At 38.1% G+C, this 16511-nt stretch overlaps 3 protein-coding genes across 5 annotated transcripts; 1 reads left to right on the forward strand and 2 right to left on the reverse strand.

Annotated features, from left to right (window-relative positions):
- Positions 1–59: 59 nt before the first annotated feature.
- LOC125193326 (uncharacterized) lies at positions 60–2891 on the forward strand. Its single transcript, XM_048091095.2, has 8 exons — positions 60–228; positions 1136–1192; positions 1287–1400; positions 1485–1763; positions 1871–1984; positions 2277–2349; positions 2435–2496; positions 2682–2891. The coding sequence occupies exons 2-7, from the start codon at positions 1136–1138 to the stop codon at positions 2470–2472; spliced, it is 675 nt and encodes a 224-aa protein (XP_047947052.2). The 5' UTR covers positions 60–228; the 3' UTR covers positions 2473–2496; positions 2682–2891.
- A 364-nt stretch (positions 2892–3255) lies between these two features.
- On the reverse strand, positions 3256–8877 carry LOC125192909 (uncharacterized). Of its 2 annotated transcripts, none has more exons than XM_048090585.2 (9): positions 7822–8877; positions 7226–7576; positions 7073–7141; positions 6033–6524; positions 5838–5906; positions 5231–5377; positions 4754–4970; positions 4279–4611; positions 3256–3788 (listed from the first exon to the last, which is right to left on the reverse strand). In XM_048090585.2, the coding sequence occupies exons 1-9, from the start codon at positions 8710–8712 to the stop codon at positions 3676–3678; spliced, it is 2682 nt and encodes an 893-aa protein (XP_047946542.2). In that variant the 5' UTR covers positions 8713–8877; the 3' UTR covers positions 3256–3675. The 2 variants fall into 2 exon arrangements, with proteins under 2 accessions (XP_047946542.2, XP_047946543.2); XM_048090586.2 differs by having other exon boundaries at positions 5231–5338; positions 7822–8876.
- A 5468-nt stretch (positions 8878–14345) lies between these two features.
- Positions 14346–16511, reverse strand: LOC125194416 (uncharacterized). 2 transcript variants are annotated; one of them, XM_048092614.2, is made up of 3 exons: positions 16262–16511; positions 16092–16167; positions 14346–15697 (listed from the first exon to the last, which is right to left on the reverse strand). In XM_048092614.2, exons 1-3 carry the CDS (start codon positions 16283–16285, stop codon positions 14505–14507), a joined length of 1293 nt encoding a protein of 430 aa, XP_047948571.1. In that variant the 5' UTR covers positions 16286–16511; the 3' UTR covers positions 14346–14504. The 2 variants fall into 2 exon arrangements, with proteins under 2 accessions (XP_047948571.1, XP_047948570.1); XM_048092613.2 differs by having other exon boundaries at positions 16256–16509.

Genomic DNA, 16511 nt, shown 5'->3' on the forward strand with positions numbered 1-16511 from the left:
ACAAATAATGAATTTTGTTGGACTAAATAAAATTTTAATTGAATCTTAATTCATCCACTCCACCATCAGTTAAATCAAGCACAGTACTCTTCTTTCCCTCTTTCCCTCTCCTCTCTTTTTCGTTTTCTTCTCTCTCAGACAATTTCTTCCTCCAACACAGTAAAAACAAGGTTACACTCTGCCGCACAAACACACCACACGCTCTTCCTCTCTGCTTCCGCTTTATCGGTATCTATTTCAAGTTACCTTTCTTTTGCTGCATTTCTGTAAAAGTGCGTTTATTATTGGGCCATTTTCTCTTTTAATCATAATTTATTCTGAATTCTATTCTAATTATGCTTTTGCGTCAGTATTTGGCCCCGGAACGATAACTTTCATGATGATTAGTTGGTGTCCGGTGTCCCTATTGGATTAAGCTGTACAATGTTTATTTGTGCTATCGTTTGTTTAGGTTTTCTTCTTTGACTAGCTGGTGATATGTTCATTGAGTTTTGACATTTTTTTTGTACTATTAGTTGGTTCAGCTCACTCTGTTGACATTTATTTGAACATTATTCTGTGATTACCTTATGTAGATTAAGATTGGATTTAATGGCTTTGTGATGATAACAAGTAAATGAAGGTTAAATTATACTCCTTGTATAGTAGATTCAGCTTTTGTGTTACTGAGTGCGAAATGAGCAAAAAGACGTTGGGGGGGGGGGGGGAATTGTTAGAGTTCCAAATTAGGATTGATAATGAATCACCCAATTTTGCAAGTTGAGTTTGTAATTTTATATCAAAGTAGTCATCTCTTAGCTCAGAATGCTTATACTTATCATTTTATATTTGGAGTTTGCTTCATTTTGTTTGAGTCTGATGAAAGTAACCAACGAAATAAATGGGTTCCATGCTGAGGGATTCGTGATTTTTTTTCACGATATCTATCAAAGTTCATTTAGATTCTTTGATGAGAAAGGAACACATTCATATTTATATTGTAAAATATGATAGTAGGAGCAACCATTCATGCATTACATTTCACAACTTCTGCACACACTAGACTGACTGATGACTGCAGAGTCTTACTGTTTTCATTTGTTTAGTACAAATTTTCTATATTGACATCTGAGTTACTGAAATTTTCACTGCGTAGATGAAGTTAGAGGGAATAGAAGGATCCTTAGTTTTGATGAAGCAGGGCGCTGAGGCTGTAAGTTAAATCCCAAACCTTGTTAAAATGTTTGTTGCATCTTGTTAGTGTCTCTTGTCGTATGTTAATATCTGATTTTATGTTGTTTTTCTAGAGGGTGTTTGAGTCGAATTTTGTTGGTAGAAGGTCGGTTGTTAAGGAACGGTTTTCAAAAAAATATCGGCATCCGTTGCTGGACTCAAAGCTGACTCTCAAACGTCTTAATGCGGTTAGTTAGTCTTCTAATCAGAGATCACACTGTAGCAGTCAATTCCTTTGCCATTTGCTTGACTCTCGCTGAATCCTAGAGCAGGAAGCTCGGTGCTTGACAAAAGCTAGAAAGCTTGGGGTCTCGACTCCAGCCCTCTATGCTGTTGATCCTCTGCTACATACTCTCACATTTGAGTATGTTGAAGGTCCCGCTGTGAAAGATGTATTGCTCGAATTTGGCTTGCATGGTATTGTTGAAGAGCGATTAGATGATATCGCAACACAGATCGGTGATGCCATTGGGAAACTACATGATGGTGGCCTGATCCATGGTGATTTGACAACATCAAACATGTTAGTTCAAAACGGTACTAATAAGTTGGTAGGTCACTAATTTTTCTTTTTTGGGTGTGAGCATATTTTGTGGTATACTTTCCATGTTGCTTATTTTGCTGACTTCTTCAATGAATTTGCTGAATATTACCAAAGGCTCTCATCGATTTCGGTCTAAGCTTCACTTCAACACTTCCAGAAGATAAAGCTGTGGATCTTTATGTTCTTGAAAGAGCATTGCTATCTATGCACTCTTCATGTGGGAATGTGGTGAGTAGTCATCGTTTTCAATAAGAGAGTTGGTGTTCAAAAATGACTTGAAGCATTGAATCAAATATTTTTGTTTTATGCCATTCCTCTTTTAGCTGAAAATAGTTTTCCTAGATATTTGGCTAGTACTAGTAGTAGTATCATACATGCATTTTAATTTTTCCTCAGTAGTGAAAATGGTACTCACTAATCAAAAAGAAATTGTTGTGTTGCTAAACTTTGCTGTGTAGTGATCATTGGGAAAAGAAATGTTAACTGATGTTGCCAATTTCTATTTCATCGTCTCTTCTAGATGGACCGTATCCTTGCTGCATACAGGAAATCCTCGAAGCAGTGGTGTGCAACATTGAACAAGCTAGCTCAAGGTACCACTTGATTCGTGCTCTGGATTCTCGTATCTTTTGCTTCCCAAAAAGCAATATTTGATCAATTATATATTTCTGATTGCAGTGCGACACAGAGGAAGAAAACGCACAATGATCGGATGAGCTCTTCGCCCTTCTCTCGACCAGGTAAGACTTGTAAATATGATAGTGTGTTCATAATGAATTGATATGGAGTAATTGAATAGTGGGAATTTGAAATTTTGAATGCAATATTTGATTTTGTCTTCTCTTGAGTTTTTCTCGATTGTTGGATCTTTTATTACCATGGAAGCATACAGGTTTTGTAAATTTCCTTTGTGTTTGGTGTGCAGTGATATCATAAATCGTTGGTTAAAAAGGATATGAAGGTATAGCAGAAGCTATGTGGGCTTTACATTTCACTAGTAAACTTATGCTTTTGGGTATGAGTTGATGTTCGAAACTGAAAGCAAAGACATTAGTTAATCATTGGCCTGTAAGTTTGGATTGGAAATTGTAATCACCATTTTATTACATCATTTTTGTATCGTATTTCCCTATCATCTTTTGCATGTTTGTAACTTCATTAGAGAGAGATTTTACCTCACCATGCCCAGGAGGAAATAAATCGATTAAAATATTGTTTTTGATTCAGAAAATTAAGCCAAGAGATACTGTAAAATTATGCTAAACTTTTTAAACGAAAATTTATACACTGGATATTTCTTTACAATTACCCAAAAATTGAGCCATTTTTGTTAAAACACTAGAACAGTGTGACGAAGTTGATTATTTTGTCCTAATTTTTACGATATTTTATGAAGTAATGGAACTGATTTAGGCATATAAGATACTGGCTGTGAGAATGTGGCTGCACTGGCCATAAAGTTAATTACAAACTGAATGTAAGAATGATGAGGACATTGCTTGTTTAAAACTGTAGTAAGAAATTACTATATAATTAACCTGAATTTTGGGGTAAATAATGATTTAGGTACAAGAACTACACACTGATACAACAAAACAAAGCTACATTCACATTACTACAAACATAGAGAAGTGGATGCCTCACAAAACAGAACTTCTCTAACTGATACAAATAACTTTAAAAGGGACAAGTACAAAAGAATCATTTCTTTGGACAAAACTGTTTCTGCAACTCAAAACACTGATTCTGCAGTTTGACGAGCAGATAGAGGCGCCAACTCCAAGAACGCAACCTCTTCAACATAATACAAACCAGGCATCGCTCGATCTTTTCCAGTATGCATTGCCATAGCAAATATCCACAAAGCCACTCTGGATACAAAAGATTGGGATTTCGAATGTGTCCACTAATTATCCTTTTCATCCAAGATTTAACTGTGGCAAATTCGGGGGATAACGGCTTATCATATTTGTCCACAGATTCGCGAGTGTAACAAAGCACTGCTCGTTTCCCCACGTTACGATGTTCAAGTCTGTAAAAAGATTAATCGAACAAAAATATTTTAGTAGAACTCCGTAAAATTTAAACCCCATGAGCTTGGAGGCAGATGGTTTTAAGCAATCAGCTTCCGTAATACGATTATAATGAAAATAGAACATTGGGAGCCATGCTCAAGTATTCTTCTATTTATCCTTGAACATACATGAAAATATGCCCTACACGACAATTTCACGTCCTAATCCAGTTTGGCACCTTCTATCTATACATAATGCCACTATTTTCTGAGAAAAGTGTTGTCATCCAATATGGAGTATTCAATTTTGGAATAAGCTCAAAAGATTTAAGAGAAAAAAAGAAAGAAAGACCCTGCATTTTTTGAGGAGGAAAAATTGATGATTTCAGAAGATAATGGCAAGACTAACAAGATACATTCATGCATAATATATCACGCAAAGGACACTGATGAGTTTGGGAAAGCAAGGAACAAAGATGTTAGAGCTAAGTTTGAAAGTGTTGTGTACCTGGGACCACTCCAGCTGTTAGGAGAGACAGCCAACACCTAGATTCTTTTTCTGCAAAAACATAGTTCTCAAGCTCAAGTACATCTAGACCAATGATATGTATGATGGACTTGAATAATGATGTCTCGCTCAAAGTAGTTGGCGCTGATACACTTGCAAGAGCTTCTTCAAGTCTGGAAGTTGACCATACAGCATGGCATTCCTCTAGTAAGATATAGATAGAAGGCGAATCTACTGAATTGGATAAAATCCAAGGCTTGAAAAGTTTGGCTGAAGCTCCAAGAACTACAACCACCCTATATACCTCTCCAAGGGCCAAAACAAAATTCCGTCCTGTAATCAGAAAGGAAGTTTAGCCTTATTCATCATCTATGAAACACAATCTACTATCAGCTACTTTATTTTTATTACTGTAATCGGAAAGGCTAATCTTGTGCAGTGGTTCCTTTAACAAAGCATTTTATATAGAATTTACCTTGAGGTTCGGATAGAAATTGGCTATGAACATGCTTCATCAGTGCATCGTTCCAAATTGAGGCACCGTGTCTTAATTCTTGAGCGCAGACAGATATAATCTCAGACCATAAGGAAAGATATACCTTTTGTTCTTCCTGCGTTCCTATGTTCAAGATCTTAAGCATTGCATTTGTATGTCTTAAGAGTTCCATATATGATCCCAGATCCTTCTCCACCTATTGTCCAAAAACCAGGAGAAAGAAAGAAATCAAAGGACGAGGGGAGAAGACCAGCCAGCCAGTTCTCAACTCAAAAAAACTAAATCTTCCAACACAGGATAACAAATTAAAAGATAAAATCCAGCCATATTATGAGTGCTTGATATTTGTGCAGATAAAAATTTATGTACCTCCATAATTCATATTCAATCAATTGAACATATCAATAGTACAGTGCTCATAAGTGACAGCTGAATATAAAGGAAAAAGCTACATACTATTAACAACTTCTGTGATAAGTGATACTCTGACTCAAGTCGTTGAAATTGTGGCTCCAACAAAACTTCAGCAAATTCATGTAGATGACTATCTCTTGTATTGTGATCCTGAAAAGCACCGTCTTCAGTGAGTTCATTGCAGAGAAACTACAGGAGATTGAGGAAATCAGTCACCAATCACTCCATAATATTTGCAAAAGACAACAGGGTTAACAACTAATAAGAGTAAACAAAAGTTACTTGCACAAAGGTAAAGTGCAACCCTGAAGAGACATTTCTAGAAACTTAATCAAGAAATTAAGTTTGCATCAACTAAAAAGCATCCCCTTTTGTTAACAAACTAAGAATGTCTTTGGACTTACACCTGGTTAAAAAAACAAGCCTTTCACCCTGGAAGACAGCTGTCTGATTCTAAGCCTAAGACTATGGTGATGATATAACAAATGGGAAACACACCTATGTCATACCTTGGCTAATTTTATATTTACATACGTATAAGAAATATGCATCTTCACAGAAAATATTAAGGATATTCGGCAAATCAAAATTTCAATAATCAAATCCAAAACATAAAAACAACCATGGATAGGACTGGTAGATCATTCACCTGGAACTCACTATCAAAAGATTCAGCTCTTGCACCTTCAACAGAAAGGACAGTATTACCTTGGTCATTCTAATTGGAAAAACAGAAAATCATGTAGAGTTAGCGGAGGAGCTTAATGATGGCACTAGTGAAATGCAAGTGAACTGAAGTTCATTTTGTCACTTCAGAAGAAAAGCATATAATAACAGTAAATACCTTTAGCCCGTCAATATGGTTTTTCCCAATAAAGCACAACTCTTCCTTCAATTTTAAATAGAAAGCCAAATAACTATCCAGCTTCAGCTTTGATGATTTGCTCATGTATGCATCTCCCGTGCTAGTAAGAGAAGCCTTAATATCAAATCCCATTTCTGAGGCATCCTTGAAATCCCATGAACCATCATCATCGTCATCATCATTATCTACCAAATCAGAACTTGAAACTACACTGAGCGGATTTAACTGACTTTCACTGAGGTTATGCTCAGTTTTTAAAGAAGAAGTCTGCTCAGCTTGGCTGTATAAATTTGATATCATATCACTGATAGAGTTAACACTGCTAGCAATATGATCACTTTTTTTTGCAGGAATAGACTGGTGTGAAAAAATATCTTGAACATCTGAGGAACTGCCACTTTCTGGCTCTTCATCACCAAATATGGAGAGGGGAATCACTCCTCTGTGATGATTTAAATTTGTATCCTTCTCCTGCAAAGTCAAAATTCCACCAGTGAACAAAATAATGAAAAATAAACCTATCTAGGAAGTAAAGGAACCAAGACTTCCGGGATGTGCGAGGTCGGGACAGATTAAGATAGATTTTGGTTAAAGATAGTGAATTATTATGCTTAATATTTGGAGAAGAGTATTAAAATGACATAACTAAGATAGCCAAAACATCACCCCTGAAATCCAAGTAGAGATCTGGATGAAGACAGACATGGGATAAAAATATTTAGGTCATTATATATATAATCATCACTTCAACTGAGGAACTCAATTTAAAATATCAAGAAAGCCATAAACATGGAGGGAGCACAGACCGGTTTAATGAGAGCAATAATTAAAGGGAAACAATTAGAAATTGATTAATCAGCCAAAGATCTCTGTCTTACCCCTCACCCCTCCAAGATTAATCTTTTGTTAATTTTAGTAGTATTTGTTAGAGTTGCAAGGCATTTCTTGGTAGTACAAAGAAAGCATGGAGTTAGTCAGGTAAAAAGGGGGATTGCATGTGAGACAATTTGTGACTTCACCTGGTCTTTTTCATCTGGTGTTTGCACTGCATCTTTAACGGGTGAGTGAATACCATTGATAAATAGTTCCTGAACCAAGAATTGTGAGTCTATCAGGCACAATACTCTGATATAGGTATTTAGAGTGACAAATACAAAACAAGAGTAACTTACCTTTGGCTTTGGTCCAGTTTTTGCAGAAGCATCACTAAAATCTCCAAAATCATCATCAAGTTCCTCAATCCCATGGTCACCTCCAACATTATTGTGATCAATAGTTGAGTTTTCGTATGAAGTAAAACCATTTGGAGTAGATGAACTTGGAATACCAATCAAATCCACTTCCTGGGAAGTGGTAGAAATACTGCTTGGGTTGGCAAAAAAATCAACTGGTTCATTTGAGCTTGCAAAGAAATCAAAGGATCCACTAGGAGTCCCAAACAAATCAAGTGATTTAGTTGGGTCAATGCCAGTCCCAGAGAGATATGGACTACTTTCAGAAGCCTCTGGTACCATCAACCCGACCTTCAGACAAAACTCATCACTTTCAGCAAAGTAAACGTGGAAGACAATACACAGTTTTCCTCAGACATATACAGTTCATTATGTAGACTAACACAAGTAGCCACACTTTATGTAATTGAATTAAGCTAATTCCACCTATTCTACAGCTGATTAATGCCGATTGTCCAAGTAAGAAGTTAAGATCATATGCATAGTAAAATATAAAGTTCATTTCTTGGCTTTGCAGTATCAGAATGCTTGCTTACATTATTATTCATATCTTGAGCCTGAAATTCCGAGTCTGCATCCTTAAAGTCCCACTCCTCATCATCATCACCATCATCCTCATCATTAATGGCAGTAATAGAGCCATCCAATTGTTGCTTATCACCATTCATATCCAAATCTAAATTCAACTTCAACGCATTTGTATTTTCCTTTTCAGGAGATGTCTTCAAATTAGATCCAACTCCATTAAACTCCCCATTCCATCCGCCAAAGAGGTCCTCCTCCTTGCTCGGATCCGACATATAAGAGTTAAAACTGAACTCCACATCATCACTCTTATTTGCAAGCTGCATATGATCACTCAAAACCAAATCATTACTCAGCTCCACATTTTTCATCTCAGGAACAGCTGATTCTGCAGTACTCTGGTTCGCACTCGGATAAACTCCATTGACAACTGAATCATCCTTAACAACCAAATCGCGGCTTTCAAGCTTCGTCTGTGAATACCTATCGTACAGATCGGCAATACTAAAACTTTTTGTTTTCAACACACCATTACCAGCTAAGCCTAAACCGACGCCTCCTTCAGAAATTCCATTGCTCTTCTGCCGATTCAAATCCACTGGAACAGCCAAATCACCTGCGACCGCCTCCTCCTCCGCATCCCCAAACAGCGAAAGCGGCAGAGCGCCTCGCGGCTTCATCCACGAAGCCGGCGATGCAGAAACATCCGATCGATGATCTCCATTCACAGCAGTTCCCGATGGCTTCGATTGCGACGGCGGTTCCACGAAATCTCCCCACTCGTCGTCCTCGTCTTCTGCGGCGGGAGCGGGCGACGAATTTGGCGCGGTGAATAGAGAATTCGATTGGAAGGGAGCGAAAGAGAAATCTCCGAACGCCTCATCATCGTCGTCCTCCGCCATGTGGAGAAGGACGCGGATCGATTGCGCCTCTTCTGTTCGATGATAATCCTTGAAATGAAAAAAAGTTGTGTTTGCTTTACGTTGAAAGGCACTGAGAAGATGGATCTGCCATTAAAATGGATTGTTCCTCACCACGCTTAGCTTTTTTGTTTCTACTTGCTAACGCTGCATATTTTATTATTTTTGTTTTTTACTCCGTAATCAATTTATTGGTATTTATTCTGCAATACTACTACTGGTAGTAAAATTTTACTTTTATGGAAAATAAGAAAATATTACCATAAATTGATATAATCTGAGTAAAAAATCTTGTAGTATTAAATTGGATTATGTTAATTCGTAAGTTTAAGGAATAGAGACGTTGAATTATTTACTTTAGTCGGTAATTGAATATTTTTAAAATGGATGATATAATTAAGTTAAAAGTAAAGGCGAATAAGGTCCCTAACATATGGCCGTTTTATCAATTTGGTCCTTAACATTATTTTTATGATTATTTGGTCCCTCACAAATAAATTCGGACTTGAATCGGTCCTCACTTAACGGTTCTGTTAAAAAATAGACGGTCAACTACAATTTGACTATATTAACTTAATAATGATAATTAATTATGTCTAATTATAATTTTTAATTTCTATTAGAAAAAATTGGAAAAAAAACGTAAAAAATACAAATACAACACTTAATAAATTAAACACACAGACTGGAAAATGCGACTTTCAATTTCTCCTTCTTCCCAAAGAAATTCAGCTCCGATGCCCGCCTCAATCACTCCGCCGCCTCAAAACCCGCCGCAACCCTCGCCGCCTCAAAACCCGCCAAAACCCATGCCGCCTCAAAACCTTCCTGTACGAGCTCCGGCTCAAATTTAGTCGCATTCGAGCCATAAAGGTAAATTTTTTATCTCCGTCGTCGTCGTCGTCATCGATTGAGTCGATTGGCTCGCACCATCTAAAAAATTCAAAATCTTTTCTCTCACAAACAAAGTAGAGCTTCCCTTTACTCGGTTTGCCATTGCTTCTCACGATTCGGAGTGAAGCAAGTTTCTTGCAATTGCAAAACTCGTACCGAAATCGGAGGTCGCGACCACCGCTACTCTCACCGGACCCAGTTGCAGCCGTCGCCGGAAGAGAGAGAATGAAGAAAGGAGAATGAGAATGAAGAGAACGAAGACGTGTTCATCGTTCTTTTTTGTGTGTTTTACACAATTATATTTTTATCTTTCTGAAATAATTAAAGATGTTAATTAAAAATGGTTAATTTCGGTCAAAACATGATTAAATAATGTTGACCGTCAATTTTTTAACGGTTCTGTTAAGTAGGACCGATTCGGGTCCAAATTTATTTGTGAGGGACCAAATAATCATAAAGATAATGTTAAAGAGCAAATTGACAAAACAACCATATGTTAGAGACAATATTTGGCCTTTACTTTTAAGTTAATACTAATATAATACGGAGTATTACCAGTGTAAATTATCTTAACTCTACCATCGAAGTAAAAATCTTATACTTTGAGTTTGACTATGTTCAAATTTTATGAGTTTAAGGAATAGAGAACTATTTTCTTTATTCGGAGATTGAATAATTCTAAAATGAATAACTTAGTAGTATTAAAAAGATAATATTATCTAAAATGATAGGAGTACTATAAGTTTCATTGTAAATTATATTGATATCAGCAAAGTGTGCATTTTCCAACATTTTATATTAATTTAAATAGTTAGCCGACAATCAAAGAGGGTATACGGATAAATGACTAAATGTGGAATCATAGTGTGACTTGAAGCAAGAATTATCAAGACTATGGTCTATGTAGATAACGTTTAGGAAAGTCGGTTGGTGATATATCTGTGTAATTTATGCAATAAATTAGTAATGAATATTTCAACTACTACCACCTAGGAGTCTAGGACTAATAGTCTAAAAATATACACTAATTATAAACCAGTTTGAGTAGTTACTATCAATTTAATTTAAATGCATGACTTTTTAATATACTGGTAGATGATCTATTGTATTTATTATTCTGCTACATTATTAAAATAATATATAGTGTATTTGATACACTATAACAGTATAATCACTTTAATCTTTTTCATTGTGTGTGGTATCTAATCAATTTCTAATGTCATTAATTTATGATTTTAATATCTTTGATTTCTAATTTTAACTTGTTTATATATTGGCAGAAACACACATAAAAAGGATGCAAAAAAAAGTGTAGAATATTTAAACCTATTTTAAAGTACAATACTACAACAGTACCTATATTTCATAAAGTCATCAATAAATTAAATTACTAAAAGATATAGATTTAGTGAAGTAGAATAATGCTTAATACTCATGTATATTTTGTAGCGACATAAATTGCTTAGTGAAGAAGAGAATGAGCGGCTTGGGCCTAACGAATTGTCTACGGGCTATTATAAAGAGCTGCGATGGGCCACAAATTTGAAGTTTGTTTGAATGTTGGGCTGAATTTATTGGGCCTGGTTATTATTTTGCATGACATTTAATTTCTTTACATAAAACAGAAATTAATGTTATAATTGTGCAAAATACAAATTGTTATTATTATTAGTTCATAATTGCTTCCTATTTTTAGAAATGATTATTAAAGAAAAATAAGCAGATATTTGAATGAAAAAAAAATGTTTTTTTAGTTATATATCGATTAAAATAAAAACAAATCTAAAACATTTTAAATCTTCAAAATAATTAGCATATAAATAAACTCGACACGAAACCCGGCCAAAATTACAATTTTCCAATTAAACTTACTAGCAATGTTACATAAAAAAAAAATTTGGAATGGAATTATGTTGATAAACAAAGATGATGAGGCCATCCGCAACGCTATCTCTTATCCGTCTCTTAACCGTCTCATCTCTTCACTATTTATGGGCCCCACTGTACTTTTCAGCTCATCTCTTAACTAAGAGACAGCACCTGCAACCCTCCATCTCTTAACCATCTCTTAACTATTCATTCAATTTCATTTTTTATTTTTAATTCCAACAAATTCAATTAATAAAAAACACACTTCATTATAAATAAAATAAAATTACAATTTAAAATACATAAAAAAATAAAAAAGACATAATTAAAAAACTAGAAATTACAAATTGCACACTTAAACTCAAAATAAAAAAAATGGAGGCAAAGAAGCAGAAGAAGGAGTTCTCTAGTGACGATCATCTAATGGTTGCCAAATTTTGCCCAAATGTGCTCCATTAGATCCTCCTGGAGTTGGGCGTGGGCAATAGAATCACGTGTCCTTGCCCGAATAGACAACCGCTCTTGCAAAGACGGATGCACTCCCGTTCGAGGCGGACTACTTGCGGTTGAGCTTCCCGGGGTTTCAGGGTCGAACCAATTTCCCGCCTCAGGTCCTTCGTCGGCGACAATCATGTTGTGCAAGATTATGCACGTATACATGATGTTGACCATATTCTCTATAAACCACTGTCGAGCCGGGGCTTTGATAATGTTCCATCGAGCTTGGAGAACCCCAAACGCTCTCTCCACATCCCTGCGAGCAGACTCTTGCTTCTGCGCAAAAAGAGACTGCTTTTCGTCCATAGGCCTGTTGAACGTCTTCACGAAGGTTGGCCACTTCGGATAGATGCCGTCGGCAAGATAGTACCCCATTTTATACTGGCGATTGTTAGCGACGAAGTTGATGGCCGGCGCTTTACCATTCAGAACTTCAGCGAAGAGGTCGGAGTTGTTGAGCACGTTGATGTCGTTGTTCGAGCCGGGGACCCCGAAATACGCATGCCAAATCCATAGCCGGTAGTCGGCGACGGCCTCGAGTATAACGGTGGGGTGGGTGCCTTTGTGGCCGCTCGTGTATCACCCCTTCAACGCCACAGGGCAATTCTTCCATTGCCAATGCATGCAATCGACACTCCCGAGCATCTCGGGGAATCCGTGCACTTGTTCGTGAAGACGGAGCAGAAACTGACAATCTGCGGTGGTTGGCTTCTTCAGAAATTCGGCGGTGAGGCTGCCCGGACGCCTTTGCAGAAGTTCAACAAACAAAGTCGCCCAGTGGATTCTCCGACGTGCAGGTATTCGTCGAACGCATCCGCCGTTTGTCCAGTAGCAAGCTGACGGATCGCCGCAGTACATTTCTGGAGCGTCGTGTGGCTAGGACGGCCAACAGCGCCGAACCCTTCTCTGAAGAACTGTTCCCGTGCCGCCAATGTATTCGCGATATGCAAAAATAGCGGGCGTGACATACGGAAACGGCGACGGAAGTAGATATCTCCCCACACCGGGTTCGGACTGAAGTAATCACGTTCCAACCTTGCGGCGGCTTCCTCCCGGTTACGGTGGATGTATGTCCGGCGTTGCCTAGGAGGCGCGGCGGCTTCCTCCTCCCTACGTCGATCTGCTTCTAGCGATTCTTCCATTATTCGACGCATTTGCTCAAATGGATCCATAATTGATTAAATTTGGGAGAAGAAAAAAATAAAGGAATGATTTTATAGAAGTGATTGGAGAGGAAAGAAAGAGAGATGAGAGGATAAATGTGTGTTTGTGTGTAAAATGGAGAATGGAGAAGAGTATATATAGAATATATAAAAAAAAAAAATTAAAAATATTACCGTTCAACGGTAATATTACCGTTTTTTGTTTTAATTTTTTTTTTTTTTTTGAAAAATCTGATTTTTTTTTTTTAAAAAATTGAATTATGACATCATAAATCCGACGCTCACTCGCGGGTCGGCGAGTGGGCGTCACGCCAACAGCCCGCGCGCGCCACGTGGCGCCGGGCGCGTGTCTCGCGACCTCGAGACTTGCCTCGCCGGGACGCGTTGGGCGTCGAGACATCTCGTCTCGTCGAGACGAGACGGGAGCCGCAACGCTGTCTCGATGGCGTCTCGTCTCGTCAAGACGAGATCGAGTCCGCAACGAGGCAGCGTTGCGGATGCTCTGGATTGCACACAAAATGTTGGGTTCCTGAAATGGTTTGGAGTTTTACAGCTTGTCGTATCATATTATTCATATCCCAACTTAGTTGGATCAGACTGCTCAGTTGCATTTTATCATTATAATAATATTACTCCACTATTTTTTGTTTTCATTAATTTTATTTTGTGGTGGGGTGGGGCCGTGGGGGGACAGTATATCTTATCTCTTGATTATATTTGCCTGAGATTCAATACATGAGTATTTATATTAGTACTACTCGACTCTAGCAATGGTAGCATGTCTGGCTACGATCCAATCACCTGTAATAAAATATTGGATCTATTAACTACTCCATTTATTAATTAATTACTGGCTTATGCAAATAATAATCTATTGACTAGTTGAGTAAATAAAATTTATTCAGTTATATTTATATCCCAAGTCAAAATTGATATTTCACGAGTCTAAAAGTGTAGATGTAACGCTACACACAAACCAAAACAAAAAAGAAAACACACACTGACACACACCAAAGAAAGCAACTATCCCAACGTCCAAATCCTGCATGTGCACAAAACCAAATAAATGGACTATCTCTTTCAAAATTCAACAATCCATCCAAATAAAGCTGTAACAAAATAAATAATGCAACAATCAATAACATTTGCTGTTTCCTGCCATAAAATATTCCCAAGCTGTCACGGACAATATTTGACCAAACAAATCCACATTCAAATAAAAGTTATCAAAACATATCCCAGTTTCTCCTCATAATCAACTTTACTACTACTACTTCATAACATTAAAACTTGATAAAAATAACAATCGATCATAATAATACTAATTCATGGCAAAACACAACCAAAAATTTACATAATACTACAACTATCAGTGTTCTCATCACTGAACATATGAGCATACTCCCCCGTGGCCTGTTGCGGCGGCCCGTATCCCATGGGATGCATCGGGGGCGGCCCTCCGTACCCCATGGGCTGCACCGATCCATAGCCCATGTGCGCGGGAGGCGGCGGCCTTGCATACGCCATCGGATGATAGGCCGCCTCATGACCATGCTCACGCTGCTGATTCATCTGATTCATCATCATCATCTGTGCCATGTATTGCTGCTGCTGGCTATACGGATTCCCCTGTCCCGTCCCCGGGAAGCGGCTACCGTTGATCGCCGGCATCCCCGCCACCGCCGGAAAACCCCCCATCATCTCCATATTCCTTCCACCACCTCCGCCGCCACCGCCGCCTTTATGGTTGGCTTTCATCTCACCAAAGCCATGTTGTTGCTGTTTACCTCCATGGAAATTTTCTCCACCTTTCTTGCCCCAACCATCATCATCTTTCTTCCCCTTTTTACCATCTCCCAACTCAAATCCACCACCACCCTTCTTGCCGCCATCCTCTTTCTTGCTCTCACCCTTCTTGCCACTCTTCTCCGATTTCCCCTTCTTCCCGCCGGCGGCCTTGCTCAACATTCCTTTGAAAAACATATCAATCCCACCGCCGCCGCCCCCCTTCTTAGCCTTCTTCCCCTCTTTTCCACCACCTCCTTTATCTAATTTATCCCCTTTACCCGGCTTCTCTCCCCCTTTCAGTGGCTTACTATGCTTCACATCCTCAAACTCATCCTCGAAATCATCCTCATCCTCATCAAAGTCATCCGAATAATCATCATCATCGTAGTCGTCATCATCATCAAAGTCATCCTCATCTTCGGGGAGCTCGAATCTGACCGCCTTCTGTTCCTTGGCCGGAGCTTTCTCGCCCCCTCCTTTCTTAAAAGGAAGCTCAACGAATCCATTCTTCATCTGGTTGTGGTGGTGATGGTCGTTTCCCTTCTTCTGATTATTCTTGTTGAAGTTCTCCAATTGAAACTTCTTCAGCTGCTCCTGAGAGATCTGAAACGGCATCGCTCCACCTCCCTTCTGCGGGCCCCACAGCTCGGCGTGCTTGCCGGATTTCTCCAGCTTCTCGATGAGGCTCGCCGGATCCGCATTTCCCGACACCATCACCTTCCCCTGCTCCGCATCTATACTCACCTTATACACTCCTGCATTTTTTTCAAAAAAACAATCAAAATAAATTTCATCCTAATTCCCTTCAAATTGAAATAACACTACATACTAAATGCACACATTTTTTTCCAAAAACAATCAAAAGAATTTTTCACCCAAATTTCCTTAAAATCAAAATAACACTCCTACCAAACAGAATCACCTTATATTTTTTTTCAAAAACAATCAAAGAATTTTTCACCTTAAAATGAAAATAACACTCCTACTAAATAGAATCACCTTGTACTTTTTTCCAAAAACAATCAAATAATTACTCACCCAAATATCCTTGAAACCAAAATAACACTCCTACTAAATAGAATCACTTTATACACTCGTACAATTTTTTTTTGTCAAAAACAATCATAACAAATGAAAATAAGAACTTACCATCAACCTTCTGCAGCTTCTTTTTGACCTTGTGCATACACCCCTCGCAGTGTATATTCACTCTTAGAACACATGTCTGCACAGATTAAACAGCTGAATTTAGAGAGAGAGGCTTAAACTTAAAATAGTACTCCTACTAGTATAAGAAGAAGAAGAAGAAGTACCTGAACCTTCAGCATATCCTGTTTGCTCATGGCGACCTAGGAGTAGAAGATGATGGATCGATAGGACACAGGAAATCTTTTCTTAAAAAGAGGAACTTACTATTCACCGACTCACTCTCTCCAAGCGAGAGAATGGTTGAAATGCGATAAAGGAAGAGATATTTATGGAGATATGTATCTTACCGAGCACCGGCCATGGATAGAGAGAGAAAAGGCGGTTTGCTGTTTTGTGTGATGTTTTAAAACATGCTAAACC

The sequence above is a fragment of the Salvia hispanica genome, chromosome 4 (genome assembly GCF_029641045.1).
Source record: "Salvia hispanica isolate PSC_SH4W2 chromosome 4, Shi_PSC_v1, whole genome shotgun sequence".
In the NCBI taxonomy this organism is placed as follows: Eukaryota; Viridiplantae; Streptophyta; class Magnoliopsida; order Lamiales; family Lamiaceae; genus Salvia; species Salvia hispanica.

What these genes read in the sequence shown, in the direction of transcription:
- LOC125194416 (XM_048092613.2), bottom strand. Translation starts at nt 16,285, where the DNA reads ATGAGCAAACAGGATATGCTGAAGGTTCAG. An exon ending in AGGATATGCTGAAGGTTCAG is followed by an intron (nt 16,168 to 16,255) that starts GTACTTCTTCTT and finishes TAATCTGTGCAG; the next exon opens with ACATGTGTTCTAAGAGTGAA. An exon ending in GAAGCTGCAGAAGGTTGATG is followed by an intron (nt 15,698 to 16,091) that starts GTAAGTTCTTAT and finishes AAAAAAATGCAG; the next exon opens with GAGTGTATAAGGTGAGTATA.
- LOC125192909 (XM_048090585.2), bottom strand. Translation starts at nt 8,712, where the DNA reads ATGGCGGAGGACGACGATGATGAGGCGTTCGGAGATTTCTCTTTCGCT. An exon ending in CACCAGATGAAAAAGACCAG is followed by an intron (nt 6,525 to 7,072) that starts GTGAAGTCACAA and finishes TTGACTTTGCAG; the next exon opens with GAGAAGGATACAAATTTAAA. An exon ending in TATCACAGAAGTTGTTAATA is followed by an intron (nt 4,971 to 5,230) that starts GTATGTAGCTTT and finishes TTTGGACAATAG; the next exon opens with GTGGAGAAGGATCTGGGATC.
- LOC125193326 (XM_048091095.2), top strand. Translation starts at nt 1,136, where the DNA reads ATGAAGTTAGAGGGAATAGAAGGATCCTTAGTTTTGATGAAGCAGGGC. An exon ending in AAAACGGTACTAATAAGTTG is followed by an intron (nt 1,764 to 1,870) that starts GTAGGTCACTAA and finishes ATATTACCAAAG; the next exon opens with GCTCTCATCGATTTCGGTCT. An exon ending in ACTCTTCATGTGGGAATGTG is followed by an intron (nt 1,985 to 2,276) that starts GTGAGTAGTCAT and finishes CGTCTCTTCTAG; the next exon opens with ATGGACCGTATCCTTGCTGC.